The following is a 22,556-nucleotide window of genomic DNA, read 5'->3' as shown; positions in this document are numbered from 1 at the left end:
GGTGCTGAGCCTTGACTCGTGTGTAGGTGCTGAGCCTTGACTTGTGTGTAGGTGCTGAGCCTTGACTCATGTGTAGGTGCTGAGGTTTCCCATTGGACACCCAGAGGATGCTGGGGACAATAAACATAACAAATATTTCACTTGCAGACAGGCCAAACTGAGGGGCCACAGGAATCTTAGAGAACAAAACTAGAAATTATATGTTTAACTCTAAATATTTAAAAATAATTATTTTCAATATTTTAATATGATAAATCAAGAACTCTAAGATCCAAATAAAATTTAATATTTTTTGATGATAAAACGAGACTGGCCAAGAATCTGGAATTGTGGAAACAGAGTGATACATTTCACTTCTCCATTTCTATGTGTGCTAATTTTTAATTAAAAAAATAATCTATAATATTAATATTTTATTTCTTAATAAATGGAGTTATTTCATTGAAGAGAGCCCCATAGGCAGCTAGAAAAACTCATTTATTTATTTTATGAAGTTATGTTTTGTACACTGTTGAGTTTTACAAAAATAGGCACATACAAGATGCCTCTCACTGTTACTGCATCAGTTTGCAGTGAGTGTCCTAAAAGGTCTAAGCTTAGTGCTCAAGATGACACTGTTGGGAAAAGAGGGGTCCTTAAGACTTGGGACGTTAGGTCACAGAGGGGCAAACTCTGTAAGTAGAGCTTGCCTGCCAGGAACCTCTTAGAGGTTCCTATGTGACCCTGAGTTTTCTAAGGAAGGCTGATTCGGGGCCCCTCCACTCCTTTCTCTGTTCCTGTTGTGAGTGTCCACTTGTTAACAGAAAGATGTGCTGCCACACACTGCTGTCACCAAAGACCTAATTCAGCAACATCTTCCCAGTCTACAGACTGTGACTCCCTAAAACTGTGAGCCAAATCGACATTTGACCTTTGTAGTTATTCACTACAGTGTTTGTTACTATAAGGCAAACAAGGCAATATTATCTCTCCCTGTTTCAGCATATTTATGGGTTAATAGTCATGTACATGTCTAGGGAAAGTGTAAAACTGTGTGGGTTTGTGTTGCTATGCGGCTGACTATTGCCTCTTTTGGAAAAGAGTAAAGGGCTCGGCAAACCCCAGAGCCACAGCGAAACTCCTCCCTGCATCAGAAGAATAAAATTACCAACAATGCCGAGTGCTGGGAGCATGCTGAGTCATAAGCCACTGACAAGGATACAAATACACTTTGGAAAACACTTTTAACATGTGACCCGGAAACACTGGCAGGTTTTTAATCAAGAGAGATAAAAACTTATTTCTCTGGAAAGATGACTATGCAAACATTAATGCCAGCTTTATTTATAATAGTGATAGATCAGAGAAAAGATACCGATTTCTATAACCTGGTAATTGGACAGATTTTGATGATAGAATATCAGCAAGAGAAGAAGCTCCCGAGGCAAGAAGTTAACTCCATGAGCATAGCGCACTGAAAGCACTGCACAAGGTGAAAACTGCTATAAACAAAGTACATACACCTGTTTATATAGACTAGACTCCAAAGGTGGAAGTCAGCTGAGTGCGTGCCATGGGCAGGAGCAGGAGCAAGGCAAGAAGAATCTACAGCAGTAAGAACATTTTTCGTCTGGATTGAACTGGTCACTAGGAGGCTGTGCACATGAGTGGAACTGATAAAATGTAAGTGTGTTCATGGTTATCTTAGTTTTCTAGTCAGAGGACTAAATTAGCCTTACTTAATAACTAATAAATGATGATATGACACCTGTATTGTCTCGATAAATCAAGGATACACAGGAAAATAACTAGTGCAAAAATTACATTTTCTCTTCATAGTTGATGAGAACTGTAAATGCGGCAGTGTGTGTGTGTGTGTGTGTGTGTGTGTGTGTGTATGTGTGTAACTATTTATCTATCATATATGTTTATGTAGACATAGACACAGACTTCATTCAGTACACTGGGCAACTAGGTATTCTGCTAATTAAATGTGGTAGAAAGGGCTCATATTTTTCATAATTTTATTTATTCACAATTATGTCAAAATTAAACATTATTTACTGAAACAAATACTCTTGGGCCTTATGTACTTCCAGTTTCCATCACAAGCCTCATTTATTATGGTATACAGGAAGTGGCTACAGGTAGTATATGGGAAATAAGTGACGGCAGGGTGAGGGGGGCAGGCAGCTCATATCCCTCTCAAAGGAGAGGCCGAGATCCAGCTATGTCAGAGCCTGCTTTGCAATGTCTGGGATGCCATGGATAAGATCCAGCTGTGTCAGAGCCTGCTTTGTGATGTCTGGCATGCCATGGATATTACAATATAGATATATATCTTCACCTTGTGCAGTGCTTCCAGTGTGCTATGCTCATGGAACTAACTTCTTGCCTCAGGAGCTTCTTCTCTTGCTGATATTCTGTCACTAAAATCTGTCCAATTACCAGGTTATAGAAATCGGTATTTTTCTGATCTGTAACTATTATAAATAAAGCTGCCATTAATATTTACATAGTCATCTTTCCACAGAAACATATTTTTATCTCTCTTGATTAAAAAACTGCCAGTGTTTCTGGGTCACATGTTAAAAGTGTTTTCCAAAGTGTATTTGTATCCCTGTTAGTGGCTTATGACTCTGCATAATATATATGTATATGTATGTGTATATATACATATATATGTATATATATAAAAGATTTATTTTATTTATTATATGTAAGTACACTGTAGCTGTCTTCAGATACCAGAAGAAGGAATATGATCTTATTACAGATGGTTGTGAGCCACCATGTAGTTGCTGGGATTTGAACTCAGGACCTTTGGAAGAGCACTGAGCCATCCCTCTAGCCCCAATATACATATTTTTAAATTATCACCATTGGTAAATAAGTAGAGGCATCAAAATTTAGCATGCTTTACATAAAATGTTATTAGAAGCTGCTAGGAATTTATTGTATAAGCAAAGTTAGGCAATTTGCAAAGATACTGTCTAAAAATTCCCAAATTTCTAAAATGCATAAATATTACAGTCTTATTTTGAAATAAGGTCTGAGAAGCCACAGGTGCAATTCCTCTGAAAGTTTGAAAGAGCAGCTGTGATGACAAAGAAATCTGAAGTTCAATTGTACTCAGCTCTACCCACATCTATTTATAGAGTACACATGAAGATATATAAGGTATATCTTCTATATACTAATGTGTATATATTCAATGTGTTAAAGAAGACATTAAAACCAAGCCTCTTAGAAAACCAGTGTGTCTAAATGATAAGACGTAAAGGTTAGTTTTTTCCCAACTCCATACAAGATAAATAGAATTACCTGAGATAAGACATGTCATCCTAGAGAAATTGTCAATGACACATAAGGATCCATATAATGTGACTGGACTGTCACCTACCACCCATTGCACACCACTCAAAAAGTTTAGGGTGAAGAGGGTGAAGAGATGGCTCAGTTGCTCTTCTAGAGAACTCGGGTTCAATTCCCAGCACCTACATAGTGGCTTACAATCATCTGTAACTCTAGTTCCAGGGGATCCAATACCTTTTCTGGGCTCCCTAGTCACTAAGCAGTTATTCAAACAGGCCAGACACCCATAGATATACAATAAATTGATTAAAAAATAAGTAAATGGGGAAATTATATTGTGAGTGACATAATCATCATTTCAACTTATCAGCTGTGAATTACTTGTTTATGACAAAATATTGCATTTCTACTGTGACACCAACTCTAAAAAAAGAAAGGAAGATGAACCAGAAAGAAGGAAAGAAAGACAGACAGACAGACCAAGTTATTAAAGATCCTAGGTGCTTTCCCGTGGCTTCTGACATTTACTTAAGAGAATCATGTACTGAGTTCTTGTGAGCAGCACAGGGGCAGCCGAGCTTCCTGTACAGAGACACGTGGCTAAGGAGGGCAGCACCATGTACACAGCCGTCGCAGGCCACCCGGACCCAACACAGACCAGAGCGTCTCAGCTGAGCCACCACACTCAGGATAAACTACTTTGGCGCAGGGTTTGACAACATTACACAGCTTGCTGTGCCACAACCCTGGCCTTGCCATCGTCAGCTAAGAACTCGAGCTCCCCTGCCCTCACCCCCGCATGCAGGACTGGGCTGCCTTGCACCTCGGGCTTCTAGTCGCCCAAAGCTATTTCCTCACCCGAGGCATCTGCTGGCTGCAAAGGAGCCTTCAGAAGACAGAGCACAGCCCGTCAGTGCTCACCTGAGCATCTAGTGTGACACCTGGTTTTTCTGGCTCCCGTTTCCCGGCAGTGTTGTCGTCTCTGGCTGCCCACGGTACAATTCCGGGCTGCTCTCCATCATCTTCCTCCTTTCCTTCCCAGCTGATTATTCAGGCTGAGAGGAGCAAGCAGTCTTGGTGTTTGCTAACCAGGAGCCTCACAAAGTCAGACCCCTTCAAACTTCTCAGAGCATGAGGCAGAGATCACCTAAAATACTCGGCACACCTCATTCTCCACCTTGCTCGCACTGGCTTTTCTTGCAGCATCGCCATCTTTAGACGATGTACAGGACGCAGGGTCCTCTGCCTCCTCTGGAATCCTCAGGGCTGCCTTGGCCTGTAATGGTCCTCACCAGATCTCACCAGTATACCGTTCTCTCCTCCAAGCCCTGCTCATCTTTCTCTTCCTCAATTAGCTGGTTCCCACCCTCACTGTCTAACACAGTGCATCCTCCACCCTGCAGAGACACCAAGCCTGCATGTGCTTCATTCTCCTTCATCCCGCCTTTCCCTTTTGCACTATGTGTGCCACCAATTGCCTCACTAAAAGACTGACTTTCTCTTCCTAGAATACAGGCTTCATAAAGACAGGTTCTTTATTGAATTCCCAATGTTCCTCGAGTACTCAGACAGTGCCTGGCAGAGACAAAGCATGCCATCAAAATCTCCTGTAAAATCACTGCAACATTCCTTGTTTTCTAAAGGACATCAAAGGAAGAAGTCAGCCCCGGAGCTGCTCTGCCTCAACTCAGCCTTTTACTTTAACAGGGGAGGGCAAAAAGCCAACTTGAGCTCTAAGATATCTACTGGGCAACAACCATCCACACTGAATTTATTTTAAAAGTTCTAAGGTGCCATTTAACTGACATCATTGGATATTCTACAATCATAAGAACTTTTAAATATCAGGAGTCACAATTACTTGCTAGTGTGTGGAAGAAAAATAAGAAATATATTCCACATATCAAACAGCTACCATAAAATAATCTGTGATCTGTGGAATCAGCCCATAGACTGTGTTGATAGGGAAATTCAGAGTCTAGAAGCATTTATTAGATTTGAATGGTAGGTAGCCATTTTAAAGATAATTATGATTAAAATTTAATAATCATTAATTTGGAGTGGTTATTTATAGAATATATTTTGTCTTTGATCAAAAGGCTTCTGAAGTACTAAAGTCCATTAAAGATGCAGTATTCAAGTAACAAAATGTGTGAGCTCATTTATTTCACTGAGAGAGCTGGAGGCTGGTGAACAGGAGCACAGCAAGCCACTGGTGTGAGCAGCTGTGCACACTTACCCATGGGTGTGAGCAGCAGCACACACTTACCCACAGGTGTGAACAGAGGTGCACAGTTATCCACAGAGAGCCTCTGTATATGAGATAACCATCTCCTACTTTAACTCTAGCATCCTCTCTTACATTTTCCTGATCATACAGTTGTGGATCTCAACAGTGCACATAAGAGTCACATTTAATTTAAGACAAATCCATCATTTAACTAGCTACATTATGATTAGTCAATAATTTTTGTATAACACTAATTGCCTGCTTACCTGTGGCATTGTGTTAGATTTTAATATTGAACTTTACAGAAAAACCTATCATGGAAACTTTGGAGCTTTGATTTTCAGATTTAAATAAGACATTTAATGTGATTCCAGAATGGCCCCAGGGGTCAAAATTAGCTGTGGAAGCAAATCAATAAACCACATCATGCTGATATATATCAGTGTGTGTGTGTGTGTGTGTGTGTGTGTGTGTGTACATGTATATATATATATACATGTAAAAAACTGGGAGGGGGAATTTGAAACAGTTTTCAGTATTCTGCTATAAAGATGAATAAGCCACATCTAGGAAGGTTCAAATTAGAAGCAAGCAAATTAGATGCAGAACAACAGGAAGTAAAATGTAATTTTAAAACTCTACATCTACCTCTTGTTTTGTAAAGTACACACACACACACAAAAAATTAGCCCTGAGTTGCTGAGCTGCAAGTCGAAGATTTACTTTTAACAAGAAGAGCAAACATACAATTTAAGCTCTAAAAATGTCTACTGAATAACAACATTTCTTAGAAGAAAATAAGACCTGATCCTAAAAATCACAGACTTTTGAGAAGAAGAGCCAAGGTAATTTTATAAAGAGCAGGGTTGGAGGACTTGCCTTTTCTGCTTCCAAACATACTGTAGAGCTATAATACTCAAGACAGTGTGACACTGCCATGGAAATAGACGTAATCAGGAGAATGGTCCAGAAAGAAACTCTCCATTTATGTTCATTGATTTTCCAATGTAAAACTATACACTCACAGCGTCTTTTTAACAGCTTATAAGAACATCAATGTCCAGTGATTCCAGTCTTGGACTTAGCAAATATAAACTCCATTTTACACCCTACTTATGACCATGTCATTAAGATATATAAATATAAAGTCCAAATGTTTACCAGTTAAGGAACTTTGTTAACAAATGGAGGGCAGCTGAGCATGGTGGTGCACACTTGCACTCTCAGCAGCCTGGAAGCTCAGGCAGGAGGACTGAATGTTCCGGCCTGAACTGCACAGCAAATCTGCCTTAAACAGTCAAAAGCACAGCATAACTCTAATAAAACAGAACCTGGTACTAACAGTTGGCGGTGTGCATGGAGTCCCAAATTGTAAGCAAAATATGGTAATCAGAAAACCTGTATTTTACGATTCTGTTTATACAAACTGTCTCAAATAGAAACACACACACACACACACACACACACACACACACACACATATATATAAAGGCAGGAAATAAATTAGTAGTTGCCAAGTCTGGAGGGAAGTGTGCGTGACTGTAGATTGGAGTACTCTAAATTAATCTGGGAAAAGATTATGCAATTCAGTATTTATACTAAGAACAACAGCATATATATTGTATATTTTATGAAATACAGTTCAATAGGTCTTAAAGATTCTACACTTCTATAATTAGAACTCAACTCCAGATAAAACGGACTTTGCTGAATGGGAGTTAGCATGTAATTATTTTACCTTTCCAGATCTTGAAGTTAAATTTCTGAAGAGAAATGGCACAGAGAGCATAAGGACATCCAGCTTATTTGGAGAATGGAGTGATAATGCAAGAAAGTAAAGCAAGTGCCCCAGCCTTAGCATCACAGGATGCAGAACACACATTTACCAGCATTGTTGAGGAGCACAGGTTAGCAGAGCAGCCTCTTGTCTCCCCCGACTTTAAATATAGAGACTGCACGGATGAGGGAGGAAAGCTCGTGAGTCTCAGGGACACTTTCAGTAACTCCTTCAACGTCTTTGAGAACATGAAGGAAGCAAGCAAGAGCATGGGCCACTAAGAGGAGAAAATGAAGCCTATGCTGGAACAGGCATAAGCGACTTGGTTCTGAGGTCACAGACGATCCGCCAGCAACAGCGGAGCAGGAGAGCTGCAGTAGCAGTCTGGTCCTAGGCCAGCGGAGTGCCAAGATGATCCTCAAGCCAAGCACAGATAGGTAGGACTCGCTCACATCCACGCATGCGACAGACAACTGAACTCCCAAGCGAGTACTTCCGCTCACCACAACTGCTGACTCCACAATGATCGCAACTCATTTGCATCTCTTCTGTGACTTGGGGAGCAATCAGAGACTCAACCAAGCAAAGAGTAATGTGTTTGCTGTTACTTAAACATGCTATGATAAGGAAATTCATTCCTGATAGCTGTAGCAAAACTTCCAGTTAGTTTAATATTTGGAAGCAGAAGCAAGTATCATAGAAACAACTGTATTAATTTTGCTTGAGACGAACTTTTTACATACTAACAGGGGTTAGAATTACAGGTGGCGGTCATTGGTAAGTACTGGATACAAAGAGAAACAGAAGAGAAACACAATACTCAGAAGTAAGGAACTGAGTTAATGAGTCATTAGGAGGAAATCAGCTCAATGTCTCTTAAGTCCTCTCCTGGCAAGGGAAGAGACACCCTTACCTTCCTACAGTGCTAACCTTCCATGGCAACTTGTGACCTAGAGCAGGGAAGAAGTCACATACACAGAAGCCGCACGATGACCTCTGACCCCCCACACACATGCACATACACGCACTCTCAATACACATCATACATACACAAATCACAAAATACACTCACATACATACATATCACATACACACACTCACACACATGCGCACTCACACACACATCATACATAATCACACACAAACAACTCACACACATCACACACATATCATACACATACTCACACATATACATATCACATACACACACTCACACACATGCACACTCACAAACACATCATACACACTCATACAGACATACAACTCACATACATCACATACATACATATCACATACACACACAGACATGCACACTCACACACACATATACCACACATTCACATATACCACACACATGCATATTACATACACAAATCACACAATGCACACTCACACACACATCATACACAAACTCACAAACATACACTCACATACATCACACACATACATATCACATACGCAAACCCACACACATGCACACTCACACACACCATACATACACACATACACACACATCACACATACATCACACACAGACACACACACACACAACATGTTTCAGTTCATTTTTAACAATAACAAAAATTCTACAGACAAAACCAAATATACTTGTACCTAGCTTTTAGGGTTAGTCTGGTTTTGCATTCCTTACTTTCCTTGGGGTGAGGGAATCTAGTGATAACACATTATTAGTTAAATAGTGGCATTTCTAACAAAAGAGGATACATCATGTAAGTCTAGAGTGTTTTATGCTCCTGTCTACTATTGCATACACCGTGAGTGAACTGATAAGCATACAATGGAATCTGAAGGCCTTGGACAGCTCTGGAAGGTCATCCCTCACAGCCTGAGTTTTTCCTGTGGGAGGCTGATCTCACACATTACCTGAGATCCCAGCATCACACGCACATGCAGCTGACACTTTTCACCCCTTTGCTCTATTTCTGCACATGCAACAAACTAGCAGGTTCATCAACTTTCGCCACAAAATACCCAGTATAGTCGACACTCAAGTCTAAAAGCTGAACTATGTAATTAAGGCGTAGCTCATCCCCACATGCCTTTTGCAGTAAAACTTTAGCAATGAAGATGGACGTGAACTGGTAAGTGAGCGGCCACAGGGGCCCTAGGGACTAAAATCGGAGTTCAGATTCTTCCCATCATAACTATACCTCAAATTCCTTTGGCTCCTATCTGTCAGGCAAAGGCTGCCAGGTGAGCAGTCTGTCACTCTTGCCTGGGCTAATAGATTCTCCAGTGGCCTTTGTTGTAGTTCGTGCCTTACCATTAAATCTATGTGCCTTGAAAGAACCATAGCATATGTGACTGACTCACTCGTCAGCCCCAGATAATCAGACTCAGTGGCTTCACAAGCAGATGCAGATTAGAGAGGCAATATAAATATGCAAATCGCGCCGGTCCCCTCTGCACCACTGTTCCTACCTCTAATGGCCCTCGCAGAAAGTCTGTCTGTTCAGCTCCTACTTCCAGGGCTACATCAACAGAAGCAAAGGGACGGCTGGCCATCTGCTGTCGTTCTCGAAGCAGTTGCTGGAGGGGGTTAAAAATGATCTGTTTTAAAATAGGCTTAAAAGCACATCAAATGCAACAATATCTGGTTACAGTTTTGAACAAATGGCATTGAAAATTTAGCAATTACTTCATAGATATATACACCTAGAAGCTAAAGACGAAAATTACCTTCTCCCCAGGCCCTGGTTCAACTTCACTGACAAAATGTTTGGTGTTACAAAGAACCTTTCTCCTGACCTCCATCCATAGGCCTAACAAGATGTACTCAGAAGCACTTGGAAAACCTCACAAGGTTTCTGCAAGGTGCTACTTAAATGAAACTTAGGACAGGAGTTATACCCAGGCTCCCACGCAAACGAACCCAGGCATTTGTTTGTCTTAACAGAAAGGAAAATATTATCAAAAATGCTTAAAGAATGAAAATGAGAGTTGTCAAAAACACATCACAAGGAGCTTACACATGCTAAGACGACGTTTTGTTAGGTTGTGAATCCCCCTGTCAGCTGCTGTGGAACCAGCAGGAGCTCTGACTGAACAGCCTGTGTCTATGATTTAAAGTGAGGAATGACTGCTAAGACACCAGAGGAATCTGTGTGAAGGTCTCCACAGTACCACCAAAGGGTATTTGTGTCATTTCTGGATTTGCCCAGCTGGAACCATTAAGCTAGCTAGTCCTAAACAGCTACTAAGCTAATTCATATTCCTGTCTTTCCTTGTAATTATAATATTCATTAAGTCATGATAAGAAAAAAATTGATGACCAGCACCAGATACCACAGATCTTGTCCCTCTCATCCTATACAGCTAATAAAATTATTATTAAATATTAAAGAGGACAGGCAGTGCAATTAAACATTCTTTCAAACAGGAGGAAAATCCCATCAGTGAGTAAGGCAGCATCCTTGAGCACAATGAATGGCTTCATTATTTATGGAGATCTTCAAGATTCTCCGGCATTAGTTGGAAACATTAACTACCAGTCTCTGAATGTAAATGGCTGAAGGCCTGTGATGCATCATTCATAAAAACCCTTTGCAGATGAGGATGGAACACAATAAAGAGAGGCGATCCATTATCTAGCATTTGCACAGTAACGCATATGACATAGGGCATAAATAGAATTTAAGGCTTTGCTTTATTATTATGAGACCATCTACCTGAAGATATTATATAGACTGAAGAAACTGTTAATGATTAATAATTTAACTTATAATTTTAAGCAATGAAGTCATAATAAATAAAAGTATAGAAATTAGAGATCACTCACTCTAATAAAGTTCCACCATTGTGTTATTAAATGTGGCTGCAAACAAACAGAACTTGGCTTGTACCTCTCCCCTTGGAGTGGCTGAGAACGTTTCTGTGGCATGTGCACACAGTGTCATTTCCAAGCCAGCCATACGAAGGGCAGAAGGTAGTATGTATCTGGATGTTCTTGGTAGAATGTTACAGAAGCAAACTTGCACATACACGCCAACAACATAACTGTGCAAGCTATCCTTCCAACAGTAATACACAAGAAGCCTTGAGAAAATGTAAATTCAAGGTTATGTTCAAACAGAATCATCGCGGGCTTATAGTGTCTTCCATTTATCCATCTCTTCTTGGCTTATGAATGATACACCTCATGACAGAGATTTTTAACAATGAAAGCTGTTTTCTCACCCACCCTTTGCTGGACCTGAAGGGTCTACAAAATATAATTAATAAATATTCATGGCCACCAATTGAGTGCTTAGATAAGCACTCCAAGTGCACTTCTCTGGCCAAGACCAAGGTCCCAAGGTGTAGTGTATCAAGGTGACACTGATACTCACACACACAGAAAGAAATTGTCACTGACACGTGTTCAGTTTTGAATATTTTATTTGTAAAATGTAAAGCCTTTCTTAAGACTCAGATTTGTTCTGTGGGCTTTCAGTTTCATTGCTTTTAAAGAACTGAATGGATTTATCTTGGGCCACAGAGTGGGGCTGAAAGTCTTGTTAAGGGATTAACAGAGCGAGAGGTTCTGGCTGCAACGCCAGGGAGAGAAAACTGCACACTCAGGATATACTCTGCTTTGGGGCAATGCTCTAAAGGAGCCATGAAGACGACACTGCAATGATCTTCCTCACTGATCTGTGGCTCTCAACATTGTCCTCAACAACTGTCCTTACCAATTAGTACCTGGATGCCTTGCTTTCTCAATTTTGTCAGAATAAAGAACACACACAAACTGTGCTGAGAACTAAAGTTTTGAAAAAGCTTGACTAAGTACTGACAAGCAGCCTAGCCTCTGCCATTGGAAGGTCCTGAATCTTCATGCTGCTCTCTCATGGTTTTTTCCAGATCCTCCATTCATCTATCCACCCATTCATCCATCTATCCATCCATCTATCTATCTACCCATCCATCTATCTACATCCCAAATGTTGCCCTCCTGGTACCCATCTCAAAAAGTTCCTCCCCCATTCTCCTCCCCTTCACCTCTGAGAGGGCAGCCCTCCCCATATCCCCCACCCTGATGCATCAAGTCTCTGAAGGATTAGATACATCCTCTCCCACTGAGGCTGACATGCCAGCTCTATGTTATATACGTGCCTGGGGCCTCGGACAAGCCTGTGTATGCTCTGTGGTTGATGGCTTAGTCTCTGGGAGCTCCCAGGGGTCCAGGTGAGTTGACACTGTGGGTCTCCAGTTGGGTTACCATCTCCTTGAGGGTCTTCAAGCCTTCTCCTAACTCTTCCACAGGGGTCCCTGACCTCTGTCCAATGTTTGTCTGTGGATATCTGCACCTGTCTCAGTCAGCTCCTTTAGCCAAAAAGTTCAGAATACCCATGATGCATCCCACAGACACAAAGAAGTTAAACAAGAAGGCAGGCCCAAGTGAGGATACTTGAATCCCACTTAGATGGGGGGACAAAATAGTCATGGGAGGCAGAGGGAGGGAGGGACCCGAGTGGGAGTGGTCAGGATTAGGGAATAGAGTGGAAGGATCAGGCATGGGGAGAGACAGGAGAGAGTCCCAGAGGGCCAGGAGAATGAATGGCAATATGCAGCTGCTCGGGGGTAGAAGTGGAGAGATTCTCTAAGAAGTCCCAGAGACCCGGGGTGAGAGAGGCTCCCAGGAGTCAATGCAGCTGACTTTAGCTGAAATGCCCAACAGTTGGGATATGGAACCTGAAGAGACCACCTCCAGTAGTTAGACAGGACTCCCAGTGAGGAATGGGGAGACCAACCCACCCACAAAAGTTTTGACCCAAATTCCTCCTGTCTAAAAGAAATGCAGAGACAGAGATGGAAGAGTCTGAAGGAATGGTAGACCAGTGGCCATTCTGAGACCCATCCCATGGGCAGGCACCAATCCCTCACACTATTAATGATGCTATATTGTGCTTGCATACAGGAGTCTGGCCCAGAAGCCCTAGGCTCTACCCAGCAGCTCTCCCCAGTCCTAGCTGATTGGCTCCAACAGTAGGAGGAGTCAGGCCTCACTAGTTCTTGATGTTTCTCATCTGTGAAGCCCGGGCTTTGGGTGCTAAACCTCCCTCAGAAGGCCTGTCTGTCCACACACTACTTGTTCTTTCTTGGCATACAGTGAGAGTGACTACCATCTTCAGGTTGTGAGCTGGGGATAGAAGAGCATGGCCACAGACAGCTCAGCCCAGAGCCTGGCTGGCCCTGAGTGCTTGGAGACTGTTGGCGAGCGCCGCCACTGCTCTGAACTCGGAAGCACTAATTTCCTAATTACTGCAGCCCATGTGCCCTAGCACTGGTGACACATTTGGCTCTTCTAGTCTGCCTTTTACCAAATGTTGCATGATGAGACAGCTGGAAATGTCATTATTGAACTACACTTGGAAGAGCTCTCTGCCATTTGTGACTAAGAATGATAAATTCCAACCAGAAAACCAAGAGAAAATATAAAATACTTTCTTAAGACATTTCATAAATTATTTTTTGGGAATCTGGGTTTGTCTGGCAGTTTAGCATTTGCACATCTATAGGAATACTCACGACAGATGTATCTGTTTTATATGTGATCTGCTGCTGCCAATTATGCAGTACAGAACAATAAAAAACAAATAGATCACATCACAGTAGATGATAATCATGTTGCTACAAATGTTGCTGATAAAAACACTTAAAAATTAAATAGATGTCGCACTAAATGTTTCAGAGCCAAACTAAAATATTAAGATTGGAATAAGCTGACTGTTTCTATTAGGACAACTGAATTTAGTAAGGATACTTTTTCTAGTTTTTAAAAAAGTAATTTAAATATTTTTAAAGGATTGGACCATTTATTACAATTTATAGCTTTGTTACAAGAAGCATCCAAGGAAACAAATAATAGTGAGTAAAAGTTAACATAAGAGTTTCATTTAAGCTTTAAAGATTATTTTTATTTTATGTGTGGGCATGTATGACTGTGTATGTATGTGTACATGCATGCATGCACCCCTGGAGGCCAGAAGTGCGCACCAGAGCTGGAGTTCCATGTCCTTGTGAGCCATCACGTGGGTGCTGGGAACTGAACCTAAGTCCTCTGATAAAGCAGCAAGTACCCTCAAGAGCTGAGTTGTTTTTTCAGGCCCTCTTTTAAGCTATACTCTAAGATTCTCCATCGAAACGAACCCATGGAGGCTTTGAAACGTTTTAGGATGAGAGTTAGCACTTAAGAGTATGTAAGATGTTCTTGAATTGTGTTCCATCGTCTTAGAAGACAGTCGTGTTAATACTCTTGTTTTTCTCTCTTGTGTGTATCTGGGTGTAAGTGAATATCTGCCATGGTATATGTGTGGAGCCAGTAGATAACCTGTGGATGTTGGTGGGCCTCCTTACATAATGAAATAATAAAATAGAAAGTAACTTATTCACACCGCCACCACCTTCATTGTATTGTGAGGCAACTACTTAAAGGAGAAGTAATTGGCTTGAAGTTATACAGCTAATTAGTGATAGATTCCTTACTGAGCCATAGTTTGAGGTTGAAAAACCTCATCATACCAGCCAATTGTCCTGGAAGTCTCAGGTTTTCAACTATTCATTCTATTACACTCTTTTCAGTGCACAGTAAGTGGTGCCTGCTCTTTTCTAATAAACAGAAAAGGAGAGGAACTGGGAGGGTGTGGAGGAGTAGAGAGAGGAAAAACTGTAATCAGAAGGTATTGTATGAGAAAATAATCTATTCTTAATAAAAGAAAAAATTAAAAAAAAAAAAAGATGCCAACCAAAGGTAAAATAATGCTGGTCAGTGGAAGTGCTCTTCACCATCTGGACAGCACTGATTGTTCAGTTGGTGTCAACAAAAATGCTATTTAAGTTTCTTTCCTGTTGCTGTCATGAAAGGTGGTGGGGTTGTAAGAGCAACGTGAGGTCAGGAAAGTGGGCCATGCTGCTTCCCTACTCAAGAAGCAGAGGATGCATGGGCTCAGCACCACTCCCTTCTCCTTTTCATTCAGTCCAGGGCTCAGCCTTGCCAACAGCGCTGTCCTCTCTTTCAGTCACATCCATGGCCAACCTAATCCACAAGGTGCCTCTCTGAGACTCCAGATCCTGACCAACTGGCAACTGAAATTAACCAGCATCTCTGTAAGTTACCATTTGCACTACAGAATTTGAATTGATTTACAGATATCTCTTTGGTTGTTTGTTTGTTTGTTTTGGTTTTTCGAGCCAGGGTTTCTCTGTATATCCCTGGCTGTCCTGGAATTCACTCTGTAGACCAGTCTAGCCTGGAACTCAGAAATCCACCTGCCTCTGCCTCCCAAGTGTTGGGATTAAAGGATTGCGCCACCACTGTATCGCCAGATATCTCTTATTATGCTTTGAAGTAGATTAGAAAAGAATAGGTTTTGAAAGGACCAGGAGTTTTGTCATCTAACAGGTTCTAGCACAGCCAGTTTCTACTTTTCCTTTACCGCGTGCGTACAGATTTCATTCACAAAGAAAGCCAGAGTGTAAACCATCCCTCAAAATAAATAATTTGTCCTTTCATTAATAGTGAGGCTAATTTCCCGTGTAAACTCTGATTAAGTAGATGGTGTTCCTGTGCAGGGTTTTATTCTGTGCTTGGCAGGGTTGTTTACTTTGTCCATGAATGATGAAAGAAAGCTGTGCATCACATGGGAGTAATAAGACGCATGCGCTAGCAAGAAGGAGGCATAAGACGCATGCGCTAGCAAGAAGGCGGCAAGTCTCAGCTCCTGCCTCCTTCTCAAGAAACCTCTCTAAGGGATGAGCAGACAGCATTCTTCTTCAAGTGGCTCAGCAAAGGACAGCACTGAAAAGATTACGCTAGAAAGGAGAACGGAATGATGTCCCTTCCTCTTCTCAAATCAAAGTCCCTCCTTTGATGATGAATGTATCCACATTCCAGCTTCCTTGACAATTTTTTTCTATAATTACTCATTAATTAAATATATCACGTATGCTCTATCATGTCCCAGTTGCTGTTCCTGGAGCTGCTGTATGATGCGATCCTTGACCCTATCCATCAGCTTTTCCCACACTATCAAAGACAAGCAGAGATTCTTCCTGGGCAACTGTGGAGGGTGGAGGCAGGGCAGCAACAGATGGCGCTCTGCAGGGATTACATACTCCAAAGCTAGCAACAAACTTTCTGAGGAGTCTCAGGAAACAAAAGACCACCTGCATGGAATAGACTGCAGCCTTGTAGTCACCTTTCCCTTCCACCCCCAAATCTACACCCTCACCTCCTCCCCCATACCCCATACCTCTTCCCTCACACCCCACATTTCCTCCCTCATACCCCCACCTCTCTCTCAGACACCCTCACCTCTACCCATATGCTCCCCACCTCCTCCCTAAGATCCCACCCCTACCCAGTCCTGTCATTTCTAGTTCTCAAGGCTAAAGGTTGAACCCAGGTCCTCTGGCACTCTAAGCAGCCTATAGAAATCTTGTGAAGGGTTATTTGGTGTAATTTCAAAATTAAAATGTGGATTTAAAGACTGATCTTTGTTGACATAGGTGGAATCACTGGCAGAATTGCCAAGGATGATCTCATTTCAGGATAAAAGAGTTCGCAGGGAAGGATGACGCTTTGAGAAGAGCTAATAAGTTGGCATTGCCTCAGAAAAGCATTCTGGGAACAGTAGGAAGAACAAGAAAAATACTGAAAGACAGTATTTTTGATCCTTTTTTTGTAAAGTAAAAACAAAATGCATATTGCCGATTTTAAAAATTGTTAGTACTTAAAAATCATATTTGATGTCCTATACAAGTTGTGCTTATTCAACTTGCCTTATAAAAACAAAATATGTGATCAGCTATTGTGATTGAAAACAAAATAGTTGGGCAAGTAGAGAGAAGTTCCAGAGAGAAAGAAAACGGGAGCCTAATAGAAAGAGCTGACATGCGCACACATCATTGCCACAGCAGGCTAGCACACAAACCTGAGGTTCTATGTCCCTATGCAGTAAAACTCCAGTGTCATTCATGGCTGCTATCTCCACAGCCTCGCCCCTGCCATGGTGGTATGGGCATGAACTGCACAATGACTGCACCCACTGCTTTCTAGAAATAGCCACAGGGTAGAATACATTGACACTAAAGCCATGAAATACAGAGGAGCAAATGGAATACCAGGGTAATATAACATAAGAAACCAGAGAAGGACACTTTTCGTTATTAGCAGCAAGTGTGGAGCTGGCCAGGTATGCTTGAGCTTCAGATGCAAGAAATGGAATGTTTTCAGAACCTGGAGGGCAAAGAGTGTACTACTTGGACCATAACCAAACGTTTATCAAGGTGAAGAGGAATCAAGATGATCTCTTTAAATCCTCAGGAGCAGGAGCAAAACAAAATGGATACATTGTCTTTTAACACAAAGGTTTTTTTCTATTACTCAGAAAGTCTAATCCTATGGAGTAAGAAGCAGCTTGAAACCAAAGGGGGCAAGAGATATGTCTACAATCCTCAAATAAAGTAACATAATGTATCAGAAGAAAACAGTAACAGCAGTTAATCTCAAATACAATGAATTTCCCTCTCCTAGTAAGTAGCAAAAGGTCAGTTTTGTGTGCAGCTTTCTTTAATACAAAAGGCCAGGTGGTTGTAATTTATCTGAGCAAATCAAAATGAGCAGAGGGACGATCTCGGAAAAGGTCATTTAAAAGCTACGTCCTCAGAATGGATGTGTAATGCGCATGACTCGGCAAAGGCAAACGAGAGCCTGGGTAGTGTGACTTTTGAAACCCGAACTTGAAAGGGAAAGAGTCACAAGTGTGCGGTGTAGTGTCAGAGACAGCACTTCCTTGGGTAAGCATGTACAACGTGGGAGAAATCCAGGCGGCATGCCACACGACACTGTCAGCCTTGTAGAGCCTAGGAGACAAATGTTGCTCATATACAAGCCACCCAGGGTCCCATGCTTCCGTCTCAGTAACCGAGGCCTGGACACTTCTGAAGATGAGGCTTCCACCAATCTTCCAGTCACACTATCCCCACAAGGCATAATCTGCAAAACAAGGTCCCTCCTTTCTGGGAGACACTCTGAGAGTTAACTCTCAATGCGGAAGGCTCATTCTGACCCATAAGGTTCACTTTCTGGGTTCAGAAATCCTAGTACAGCACAGTGCAGCTAGCTTTGTCCTGAGCTGTACAGGCAGTCTGTCTGCCGATTGCCATGATGGGCTTGTGTGGCACGTGGAACCAGACACAAACTGGGAAGGCTGAACTGATTCAGAAACCCCAGTAATTCTCATATCTGAGAATAGTTTAAGTACGTCATCTACTTCCAACCTGGTTCCTGTTCTGGAACACGTGACCACAACACCCCATGGAGAGGACTGTGATGATCAGTCACTTAGAGACAACACTTGAAGTCCTTCCAAATGACATCACAGGCCAAGCCGATAGAAAGCATCTGCCTCTAGAGCCCAACCCATCCCAAAATGTATATAAGACCCTATTCACAGGAATAAAGCCCAGGAGTTGTTTCAGAGACCGTCTAGGAGCATCTGTCTCATAGAGCTGTAACTTTGGGGAAGAGAATTCTCTCCCAAAGCTTTCTTGTTGGAAGCTGTTCAAGCCTACTGCAGTCACTTCCCAGGAGATGGCCCTGATTTGGCCAGACCAGAGCCCCGCAGATCTCCATGGCTACCATCCGATACACAGATCAGCACCATGGCTGTCTGTGATTATAATATCATAGTTGTATGAGAGCTGCTTAGATCTTCAAAGACAGATAAATGATCCAAATACTAACAATTTCCTCATACTCAATATGCTAAATGTTTGTTCTTTTAAAAGAAACGTATTATTTTGTTATTAATTAATGGAGTTGCTTTTAATTCAATATTAGAAAACTTTAAAATATTTCTTTATCAAGTCATCTGCTAATTATCATTTAAAATGTCTCTACTGGAAAATACACAAGATGTTCACTGACTTGTAGTGATATATGAACACACAGTTTTGCCTTTAATATTTTGTGAAAGGAGCCATGACTTACTTTTGTCGTTTTAATTTTAAATGTGAAGTATGGTTTGGCAGAGAACAGGTTATTTCACCTGGTGTAAACTGCCTTCTTTAAAGTATATGGAACACCATTCAATGCACAAAAATCAGAATATATGAGAGGCAGTGGTCACACCAGACTCATGGCAATAGTTCATTTTCAAAGTTAAAGGGATTCTAGAAGTTAACCCATCCAATATTACAGCATGCTGAAATCACTTTGCCTTCTCTGGCAGACGCAGATGGTCGCTGGGCATGAAATTGCCCATTGATAAGGGTCCAGAATTACTACTTCTTACCATGTCTCCTCACACACTGTTGGTTTCTCACACTTAACAATAAATACCTATTTTTCCCTTGTGATCTTTTTGGAACATTAAAATTAAGAAAGGTACTTCAAACTTAATTTACAAAAATTTCTTCAAGTGTACATTAAGCATTTGAACAATTTCTCACACCTTCAACTCAAACAGATGGACGACTATTGTAACACTTTTCATTCATTATTTATGCAACAGAAATCTGTGAACTACTCTCTGTTCTGGGAAGAGAGCCAGGCATGTGGTCTTGCCCTCAAGGGGCTTACTATGTTTCATGAATAGGGCAAACGTGTTTCTAGTGGAAGTTTTCAGTGTTGATTTTGAAGGTTTCTCTTGATATATAAAGAGCACACTCACCACTGAAGTGTGGTCAGACTTATTTAGAATGTGATAGAGCATTTCTCACGATTCAGACTAATTTGGATTCTTTTCTAAGACAAGGTGACAAGGTAGATTTTATTTTGCTTTTAAATTTATTCTTCTGTTGCTAGCTCTAACTTGCAGCCCCAGGTTTTTCTATATAAATGATTAAGACCAATATTCCCTAGTTAGCACTGGTGTGAGATGTGATATTCTTAAAATAAAACCAGATCTTCATATGGGCATTTAACAATTTTAACTTTTAAAATTGCTATCCTAATTTATTTTTGAGTATAGAATTCTCTCTGAACTTCTGGCCTTCTGGTGTGTTAAATCTCTCTACATATGGCCCTTTGTATTGACCTCCTATTTCTTTCCCTGGATCAGACAGGCAGAGAACCATCAAGACTGGAAACTACTTGGTGATCCAAAGCAAATCCTAACTGTCACTCATTGGTTGACACAGGCTTCTTAATCTGCCAGGTTACCTCCCCTGTGGTGACGGAGACAGAGTGTAAAAGCTATATGGATTTAAGGACACATTCCTTAAGTCCACTGGGAAGTCAAGAGCAGTCCCAGGGAACAAGGAAGTTCCCACCTGAGGAAATGAGGTACACTTTCCTTTGCTTTAAACCCTGTGAAATCACACTTTACCCATTACTGTATACACAGTGTATGAGGAGTCAGGCTATAGCAACATTTACGAGGTGACTCGACTTCATCTTGGTTGGTGGATTTCTGGATTCATTACTGTGTACACAGTGTATGGGGAGTCAGGCTATAGCAACAGAGGACTCGACTTCATCTTGGTCAGAGGATTTCTTGGTTCAGCCTCACAGTTCAAGGTTACTCTGCACAGTTTTGTAGCTCCTTTCTCTGAGTCCTCATTGCTTTACCTATTAACTGGTGTTTTTCCTGAATTAAATGTCTTATGGCATTTTTTCAATCACATAACAACTAACATACAATTTCTCTCTATTCTTATAAAGTTTATTTCCTTTTTTACCAATTTGCCTCCCACAACTCAAAATTTTTTATAACCAAGACATTTATTTCTTAGTTGATAGAAATTTTAAATGGATCGAGGAAAAGAGATGAATCCTTTATTATCCTACTAGAGTTCTCTCTCTGGAACTGGTCATCTACTAAAAGCCAATAATGAGTTATAGAAGTATTGAGATCCCTGCCTAGAATCCTGAACAAGTTGAAAGAGAGAAAGTAAAATTATAGGCTTAATATCTTTACTAACGACACCATACACTGTGTCTACATCTACAAATTAGTTAAGTTACTTTACTTTCTTGAGGATAGTTCCAGTGTCCCCAAGCACTGGCAACAGTGAAGGTCACTGGCTTCACTCAGGACTAGAGCTGTAAGGTTGACTGTTTACAAAGCAGTAACAGCAGAAACAGCAGAGATAATTAATTATGTGAGAAAGGACAGTCTACAACTCCTCACCTTAGTCTTTTCCATGACTAAGCTCTGAAGTCAGCAAGCACACATGCACTACAAAGCTGCAGCTGGCTTTAAGGTTAGGCAGCCATAGTTGTTCCTTTACCTGCAGTTTCATTCTTCCCTGATGAATCTGTTTAAACTTTAAATCACGTTCACAAACAGACGTGACACACACAAACACTGTGTGTCATGCTACTCAAGGGCATGCAACATATTTTGCTTATTATCTGTTCAGAATATGTCTTTCGTATATCAGCAGAGATAAAAAATCTATATAGTAAATATTTGAAGAAAAATGTAAGCATATAAAAAGTATCTGGCACATGCCATATTTTCAATGAATTATTGTTGAGTTGAATAATTCACTTAGGACCAAGACAAGCCTTAGAAATTTGTAGTTTGATCCCAGACTGACTATGACTCTACCACATGGACTAAAGTTGTCTATGAATCTCTAATAACATGAGAGACAGTGCTTCCTGGGCAATACAGTGATTAAGGACACACAGTGCTAACAAACACATAAAGACAGACATGCCCAATGTCAGTCACAACTTCATGTGGGTCCTATTCACAAAATATGGTCACTTGTTAATTTTCTGTATTGAATGAATGGACATTAAGCACTGTTGGTTCTGTATACCAGCTAGGAGAACAAAGGTTTTTGAGTAATGAGTCTGGAATGGCTCTATAACAAATATCTAAATTCTGCAAGATGGCAGCAATGACTCTTCTCTATGGATAATCCCATGATTCCCTACTTTCTCCCAATCACAGGCCATGAGCTTTCGATACTTCATACAAAGTGAAAGCATGGCAAAGCTCTGGCATGATTTAATACAAAGTCTCTCAGTCTACCCTCTCCACTCCCCATGTGGTGAGGCACCTGGCCTCCATAAGAACTAGGTTCAAGGCTGCTATGAACACAGTGGAGCATGTGTCCTTATTACATGTTGGAGCATCTTCTGGGTATATGCCCAGGAGTGGTATAGCTGGGTCCTCTGGTAGTACTATGTCCAATTTCTGGAGGAACCGCCAAGCCAAACTGATTTCCAGAGGTTTTTTTCTTTCTTTCTTTTCTTTCTTTCATTCTTTTTCTTTTCTTTTCTTTTTCTTTCTT

The 22,556-nt window shown here is 41.1% G+C and overlaps 1 protein-coding gene across 1 annotated transcript in view; it reads right to left on the bottom strand.

Moving 5' to 3' along the window:
- The window catches only part of LOC116101474 (attractin-like protein 1), a 350,037-nt gene that overhangs the window by 203,161 nt on the left and 124,320 nt on the right, over positions 1–22,556 (bottom strand). The window contains exon 2 of the mRNA XM_031385013.1: positions 9,744–9,851. Within this exon, the coding sequence (XP_031240873.1) occupies positions 9,744–9,851 (108 nt within the window). The remainder of the gene's footprint in view (positions 1–9,743; positions 9,852–22,556) is intronic.

The sequence above is a fragment of the Mastomys coucha genome, unplaced genomic scaffold (assembly GCF_008632895.1).
Source record: "Mastomys coucha isolate ucsf_1 unplaced genomic scaffold, UCSF_Mcou_1 pScaffold21, whole genome shotgun sequence".
NCBI lineage: Eukaryota > Metazoa > Chordata > Mammalia > Rodentia > Muridae > Mastomys > Mastomys coucha.
Note: the sequence above shows the minus strand (reverse complement) of the source record. Positions and strands in the feature narration are given on the sequence as shown.